We start from the raw sequence: 8,236 nt of genomic DNA, 5'->3' as shown, positions 1-8,236 counted from the left end.
CCTGGGTGTTTCCCCTTCCCTGGCCCTGACAATGAGCCTGGCCTCTCTGAACCATGCAAATAATTTACAGCCTCTGTTTTCAGCTGTTTGTTATCCTCAACCCCCCCATTTTAACCTTGACTAGCACAGGGCAGTGGTGAGAGAGTTGTAGGAGACTCCACAGCCAGGGTTTGCTGAATACCTGTAAAGCCACAGAGGAGAGGGAAGATTCAGAGTGAGACAGGTGTAAAACCTCCTTATTTCTGTAATAAATGATAATATCACATATTCAAAGAATCATAGAACTGGGGAATTGTTAAGGTTGGAAAAGACCTTTAAAATCATCAAGTCCAACTGATGTTTAGACTGTCTTGTCTAGAGACAGTCTAAAGACAGAAGGAGACCTAAAACTGAATATTGAGGGCATGAGAACATCAGGTCGTGGTGAAGCATTCTTCCCTGGCTGCAAAAATAAAAGCTGAGTTCACCTGGCGTGGGGATTTCAGCAAGCAAAGGTGGCAGGGCCCGGGTTAAGCTGGTTTTCATCCTGTTGCCTGCAAGTATGTGAGGGCACAAGCCTGAGCCTCTGAAACAGCCACGGTCCCAGCAGCCACCTGTTTCCCCCACATCAAAAAGTCCCGAGGCCACTGCAGCAGCCGTGGTTATAAAAGCCGGGCACTGGCACTGGGACAGCCCCGTCAAGAGAAATGAGACCATCATGCACTAAACATAGAGAAAAGATAAATGGAAAAGGAGTCTTTCAGTCTTCATTATCAAGTTTCCATGGGTTTGCTAAAACCATAGCAACCGGTTCAAGCAATGATTAACCTAATAATGTGGAGGCAAAGAAAAAAAAAATGCATTCAAGCCCCTAAAGAAGTCACTAGTTCTCTAGAGGTAGTAAATCTGCCCCCCTCCCTCCCCTTCCATCCACCCCCAACCTACAGCCCCACGGCTGGAAGACCAGAAGCATCCTAAGTCTCCAGAAAAAAAAAGAATCAGCAATGCAGTAAACCCCACTCTAGTGACCCCTTTCTGAAAATACAGCGGTACAGACATCCCTGTGAACTTTTATAATACCTGCTCTTCACTGGACTGTCGTGCTCTTCTTGCTCCTTTTCTTGCACGTGTCCACCCTGGGTTCTCTTTTGCCATTTTTTTGCAAAAATGCTGGTTTTGCGTATGGGTGAGTGTGTTGGGATCCTCCTCAGTGCCAGGGGACATGCAGACGGTGAGGGCAAAGTGATACCTCCTGTAGGGAGATATCAGAGTGGAGCTGCGCTAGCAGGGAAAACATTAAATGATTTTATCACCCAAATAATGACGGTGTTTCGGCCTGTGGCCACACACAGAGGCCTTGGAGCACTTTGCAGGCTGTTAGAGTAGGAAAACAATACACAATTCAGCCAGAAAGGGGGGAAGGGGCAGGAATACTATTAGGTCTTTCATTCTGCCTATCTGATCTGCGACACAGATAGATCACGTTCAGGGCTATAAGAGTACACACAGAGATGGGAGCACACGGCCCTTTCCGAGTCCTCAGCCCTGCCCCACGGCCTGTGCTTCTCCAGCAGTGTGGGTGTTTCTTCTCAAAGCAGCGAACAGGCAAAGGAGGGGGGCTCTGCATAGATGGGCGTGTCCCAGGAGGCAGCAGAAAGCGCAGATCTCCAAAAAAGCTCAAGTAGAAAGCAAGATCTGCTCGCCTTGTCTGTCAACACTGGCACCGTGGTGCCCTTGCTCCCTTCTCCGGGGTGTGCGGGACACCTGCAGCTCCTCTCCGTGGGACAGTTTGTTGAAGGAGGCTGGATCAAGTGCGCGAGTAAGAGGTCACCGCTTCTCCAAAACCCACCGAGCCCCGTGCGTTCTCTGATCTGCAGTGTCTGGTTTAGCACCAGGGCCGGGCCGGCGCCTCTCCCTTCCCCGCAGGCCTGGGCCATGTCCCCCACATCCCACCTGAGCGGACAGCACCCCAGCAACTCCCGAGAGAGACCCATCGAGAGGGGCTCCTCATCACCCCGCGTCGGCCGGGGCGGACCCCGAGGGCTGAGCCCCGTCGAGGGGACAACAGCGCCGTGCCTTCAGCACCATGGCCAGAGCCCGCGGCGCCGGTGCGGGCCGGGGCTGCCGCGGGCATCGCTCCGCGCACCCACCCGCACCCAGCGCTCCCCCGCCGGGGCTGCCCCCTCCGCCCGCCCCAGGCCCCGGGGAGCGGGGGCAGAGCGCAGGAAGGGGACGGGGGGCGGGGGCAAGAAGGGGCTCCCCGTGGTTGCCCCTCCATCGGTGGCGAAGCGGCGGGCGAGGAGCCCGGGCTGCCGTGCCCGGCCGGGTTCCGCCCTGGCCGCTTTCGTTGCGGTGCGGGAAGGGGAGATGTTGCGTGAGGGGGGAAGAGGTGTTTGTGCGTGCAGCTTTGTTTCCAGTAACCAAATTTCTTTTGTTCTACAAATTGCCTCAATAGCGTCTCTTTGCCTCGGGCAAACGGGCTCAGCTGAGAACAATTAGCATCACAATGGGCTTTTGGCCTCGCGGGCCGCTTTGTCTAGCGGCGGCCGCCCCGGCGGGGCAGCGCGGAGCGGGGAGGCGGCCTGGCCGTAAATCTACCAGCTACAAATTGAGTCCCGGCAGGAGAGGGCCTGGAAGGGCTGACGGAATTCATACGGGTTCTCTTCTCACCGTGGCAGCGGAGGCAGCATCTTTCTCATCTCCTGCGCTCCCCCCGCCCCCGCTCAGGGCTTCACGTTCCGGCTGCTGCCCCCGGTCCCGCCCGTGCCCTGGCTAAACTCACCCCGGGGGAGGATGGGGTCGCCCTGAGGCGACGCTGCCCCGGGCACCAGCGCCGCTCCAGGTGCTGGAGCGCTGCGTCCTTAAAACAGCCCCGCAGCCGGGCACACCTCACCTGCAGACGGCGGGACGGGAGCGGCCGCAGCTCTGCGGGGAAAGGCACCTGCAGAGAGAGGCCGGTTTTAAATCCGAGCGTGGGCCTCGACGGGCACACGCCGGAGTGCGCACGGGTGCGGGACCCTGCTGCGCCGCTCTCCATCGCCGCTCCTGCACCGCAAGGGCGAGACCCCGCTCCGGGCACAGCGCCCGGACCCCGAGGGAGCCCCCGCGGGGTCGGCGCTGCCCTCCCCGGCGCTGGTGCGCGCGATTTTGAAACTCCAGGAGAGCCCTCGGTGATAAAAACACGGCCTCGCACAGGTCTGGCCGCGACACGCTTTATTTTTCCTCTTGTTTTTCTTCAGAAAAACTCAAAATATAGCTGCGGGTACAGACAGCTGGACCACCGCTGCTGAAAATACTCTTATATACAAAATACATATTTGTTACGAAATATAATCAATAAATACCGATAGCGACAAATTAATATAATTTACCGTTAACGAGTACAAAACCGTGATCTGTTTTTGTCCGCCCGCTTTCCAGCCGAGCGGAACGGGACGGGGCGGGGGCAGCGGGGGTCCCGCCGCCCCCCGGCGCACAGCGAGGAGAGCCCCCGCTCCGCCCCGCCGGCTCTTTGAAGGCCACTACGGGGGGAATTGGCCGGGCGGCGGGCTCAGAGGAAGGCGGGGAAGGCGGTGGGGCCGCGGCGCAGGGCGGCGGGCGGCGGAGCCGCAGGGCACGGCGAGTCCCAGGGCCCGGGGGAGGCGGCGGCGGGGGGCGGTGGCGGCGCGGGGGGCTCGGGCAGGTTCTGCTCAGCCAGGCGGAGGCTCTGCGTGAGAGCCCAAATGTAGTTGTGGGCGAAGCGGAGCGTCTCGATCTTGGTGAGCTTGGCGTCGTCGGGGAAGGTGGGCAGGACGCTGCGGAGAGCGTCCAGGGCGGAGTTGAGGTGGTGCATGCGGTTTCTCTCGCGGTCGTTTGCCTTCATGCGCCGGCTCCTCTTCTGCTTGCTGAGCAAGCCCTCGTTCCTCGCCTTGCCGCGGCCCCGCCGCGCCTTCCCCTTCCTGCGGCCCGCGGCGTCCCGCGGGGCCAGGGCGGTGCGGGAGGGCGAGGCGCCCCGGCTGCCCGCGGAGGCCCCGCCGGCCGCCGAGGAGGGGTCTTCTGCGCCTCCGAAATACGGCTGCCCTTCGTCCGGCGAGCGGTCGCTCTGCGGGGCCATCCTGAGAAGCCAACCCCGCGCTGGCCGGCCCGGGAGAGCCCTGTTCCCCGCGGCTGTGCGTGCTGAGGCTGCGGGGCAGAAGAGCGGCTCTGGCTGCGCGCTCCGCGGCGCTCCCCGCGGTCCCTCGAGTGCGGGCAGGAGAGGTTGTGCCGCCGGCACACGACTGCCGTTAAGCCCCTATATATAGGGCCGGCAGACAATGGGGATTTCCCGGCCGGGCGGCGTGTGCGCCCCCCCGCCCGCACCCACCCCTTGGCACGCTTTTATCTTATCAGTCCGACGGGAGCGTGCCGGCTCCGGCACCGCCCGCTGCCCCGGCCACGCCACGCGAGACCTCGCTGGCTTCCACGCCGCGTAGTGCCGGGACCCCCCGACCCTGCCCGCCAGCCCTCCCCGGGACGGGACCCCCGGGCCAAGCCCGTGCTGCTCGGGGGGGCTGCAGCACGGCCGGGACGGCCGCACTCTCCGGGGCTCCGCCGGGGTGCAGTGGGGGTCGGGGCTGGGTACAGGGGCCCAGCGGTGACAGAGGGCTCCCCAGCACTCGGCTGCGGAATGCGGGGAAGCGCCGGTCCCCCGGAGTGGCCGAGGACGCGGCGCCGGGCCAGGCGGTGTCTCAGCCGGTGCCAGACGTGAGGGTCCAGCCGGCACCATTCCGGCTCCGCTCCCCTCGGCACAGCCACAACCCCTTCCCTGTTCCGGCGCCGCGGGGCAGTCCCGGAACATCCTCTCCGATGTTCCAGCCGCCTCCCGTCACCCTTCTCGTCGCCCCTGCAGCGCCGGGAACTCCCCGCGCCCCCCGCGCACCGACCGGCGGAGCTGTGGGCGCTGCGCTGAGAGCGGCGAGCGCCAGCACCGGAGAGGACAGAACGCCGTTCTCCAGCCCCCGCTCGCGTCGTGACTTTGCTCCCACAAGGGAAACAGAGGCTGGACCCCGCGGGGGAAGAGCCCTCCGAAGGCCTGAGGCCGTCCCCGCCCCGTCGGGCCCGGAGCTGGGCGCGGGGGCGACGGCGCTGCCGCAGGAGCTCGGTGCGCAAAACGTGCCGGGGACTTTTGCGCACCGGCTGCGGCGGGCGGCGGGGAGCGGCCCGGGCCCGGGACATCTTTCCCCGGCGGAGGGCGAGGGACCGGGAGTAGTGGAGCCGGGCTCCCCCTGCACGGCACGACGCCCCCGGGGGTGCGGGCAGGGCCGCCGGGAGAGCGCAGCCCCTGCGGGGCGGGAGTCCCCCCTCTCCTTCACCAAAGCGGCGCGGCTGATTCCGCTCGGGGATCCCCGCTCCGGGAGCGGCCGGAGCGGCCCCGTCGGGCCGCAGCGGGGCGGGGGGCAGCTCCCCCTTGCCCGGCCGGCTCCCCGGCCCCACGGGGCGGCCTCGGGCGGCGCGATGCCCGGCGGTGTGGGGCTGTGCGCGCTGCCTGCCCGGGAGCGCGGTGCGGCGGGCGGACGGCCCCGCTGAGAGGGCGGGGGAGGGTGCCGAGGGGGGCCGGCCACCGCGGCGGCTCGGGCGCCCCTTCTCGAGGGGCGGCTCGGAGGGCAGCGGAGGATGAATAGGAAGGGCCCGGCGGGGTTGGGGTTTTTTTTTTGTGCCTGTGCAATTGGATGACAAAAAAATCTGGCGAGCGAGTTTCCAAGCCTCAGACTGCCCACTTCAAACGTCCTTCAAACAAAAAGCTGAAGAGGAAAAGAAAGCCCCACCTGGTACCGCTGTTTGCTAAAATAATAATAAATAGATTTCGTTTAATAAATAATTACAAGAGATTGTAAAGTGGAGTACTTTGGGAAGCATTAATCATGGGGCTGGGGGCAGACATCACCTGCTGGCAAACAAGACAACTTTATTGTTAAATCACCTTCCCACTGCCACTTTCCGATAACTCCCTCCCGTCGCCACAAAGCCCGGCCGGGGATGTTTACTCATAGTTAGCATAACAAGCACCATATTACCACGAAAGTGATAAAAACCTGCGGAGGCACTGCTGCGGGCTCCCGCTCACACCTGGCCGGGCCGCCCGGTGCGGAGCTGGCACCCAACGGCCCTTCCAGGAGGGGCCCTGCTGCCGTTTACATTGGCCTGGTTTATGCTGCTTTACAACAGGTTTACTGCAATCCCTATCTCCCGGCCCTATTTGTCTTATTTTATTGAAAACATATGGTAACCAGAGCGGCCCCGGCGCATCCCTCGCCTGCCAGGCGTCGGGAACGTTTGGCGAGCCGGGGCTCGGCCGCAGCCCGCCCGCCCTCCGGGGGCTGTTTGCTCGGGAGAGGGGGGAGCAGATAAGGCTGGGCCCCCTCTCAGTCCTGGGGGTGACCCCAGGGTCCGGGGGGCTCCGGCCGCTCCGCGCCCGCCACCCACACCGGAGCCGGCGGTGCGCTCCGACGGGGCCGGTGCAGCGGCGGTGGCAGCGGCGGGCGCACCGCAGAGGCACCTGCCCCGGGGGCCTCCCCATCCTTCCCCCACTCCCTCCGGCCGGGCTGCTCAGGAGGTACCGTGATTTTCGCTGCCATATGTCGGGCGGGTCGGCGGAGCAGCTGCCGCCCCGGCCCTACCTACCCGGGGCATAATACCTGCGAGCCGCAGCCCCGCGTCCCCCTTTGAGAGGGCAGCGCGGCGGGGCCGAGCCCTCGCCGCTGTTTTGTGACTTTATTGTGGCGCCCAACAGATGCACGCCGGCCCCTCCTGCCCCTCGCCCCGGTGCGAGCGCGCTGCTCGGGACACAAGGAGCACAGATGCCAGGCGCAAGGTGCACCAGATGCCCCCCTTTGTGAATTCAAACAATATTTCTCCCTTCCTCCCCCCCGCTCCTTCCTTTTCCTGCAAGGGTGGGAGATGAAGGGGCGCAAAAAGAAGTTTCTATATATGTATATATATATTTAAAAACAGTCTGGAGAGGAAAGGCGAGCCCCGGAGAGGGGCGGCCGGAGCGCGTTCCCCGGAGCCGCCCGACGGAGCGCACGGGCGGGCGCAGCGGCGCGGCCCCGGGAGGGAGCCGGCCACGGGCAGGGGTCGGGAATGCCCACCGGGACGGAGGGAGCCGCCTCGGGAAGTGGTTTAGTACCTCCTGAGCGCTGCCCTGGACACCGCAGAGCGCGGTCTGTCCGTTCGGTGGGCAGCTGAGGGGTGGAAGCTCCAGAGCGAGCTGATGTGACCGGTCCTCAGCAGCTGTTATCACACATTAAAATGTCCCTTGGGGCCACAGAAATGCTTCAAGGGCTGGGAGAACCTCGGCTATGAGACAGTCTGAGAGGGCTGGGGGTTCAGCCTGCAGAAGGAAAGGCTCTGGGGAGACCTCAGAGCTTCTTCCAGTGCCGAAAGAGAACTGGAGAGGGACTTGGGACAACGGCACAGAGTGACAGGACAAGGCAGGGACAATGGCTTCAAACTGAAGGAGGGCAGGGATAGATGGGATATTGGGAAGGAATTCTTCACCATGAGGGGGGTGAGGACCCGGCACAGGGCTGCCCCATCCCTGGAAGTGTCCAAAGCCAAGCTGGACAGGGCTTGGAGCAATCTGGGCTAGAGGGAGGCATCCCTGCCCATGGCAGGGGGAGTGGAGCTGGGTGATCTTTAATATTCTTTCCATCCCAATCATTCCATAGCTCTTTGATTCTGTGCAAGGATAAATAAGCCCTAGGATAAGGGATGTGGTCACTTCACCAGAAGAGGAGAAGCCCTGATAGAAAGCCCAAGAGTTTTCACTGGGGCTTTCAGTTTCACTCTACAATAAACCTCTCTCCATGCTTATGTGCCCTCAAAACAGTCAGACAGGAGCTGGCTTCATAATGCTGCAAGAGCAGACAGCTGTTCTGAGACATTCTGGATCAGAATGCAACAGTCTTTAGCAGAGAAAAAACCTGGATTATCTCTGGATAGGAGAGAGGAAAGGAAAAGAAATACCATGGAGAGGAAAGGCAGGGAATGAATGCCAAGTACATGAGAGTGAGTCTGTGGTGCCTGCAGGTGGGTCCTGTGAAACCTGTTACCTTAAAGTATTTATTCAACCATTCAAGCATCCACCCAGGCAGAGAAGGATGGTCCTCACTTCTCTGGGAGCCAGGCTCCTGTTGTTCCCAGCTCTGCCAGGCTTGCTCCCCTCCTCATTTGCCCGTCTCACCTGCCAGAAAAAAAGGGGTTCTCCTCCACCCTGTTGCCAGCCTGGGCAGACAGAGTG

At 62.4% G+C, this 8,236-nt stretch overlaps 1 protein-coding gene across 1 annotated transcript; it reads right to left on the bottom strand.

Moving 5' to 3' along the window:
* Positions 1–3,529: 3,529 nt before the first annotated feature.
* On the bottom strand, positions 3,530–4,072 carry NEUROG3 (neurogenin 3). The gene has a single exon (XM_059850795.1). The coding sequence runs from the start codon at positions 4,070–4,072 to the stop codon at positions 3,530–3,532; it is 543 nt and encodes a 180-aa protein (XP_059706778.1).
* Between the last annotated feature and the right edge of the window lie 4,164 nt (positions 4,073–8,236).

The sequence above is a fragment of the Haemorhous mexicanus genome, chromosome 7 (assembly GCF_027477595.1).
Source record: "Haemorhous mexicanus isolate bHaeMex1 chromosome 7, bHaeMex1.pri, whole genome shotgun sequence".
NCBI lineage: Eukaryota > Metazoa > Chordata > Aves > Passeriformes > Fringillidae > Haemorhous > Haemorhous mexicanus.
This window is presented reverse-complemented; position numbering and strand designations above follow the sequence as displayed.

Excerpts from the sequence above, each read along its gene's own strand:
- NEUROG3 (XM_059850795.1), bottom strand. The coding sequence starts at position 4,072 with ATGGCCCCGCAGAGCGACCGCTCGCCGGACGAAGGGCAGCCGTATTTC.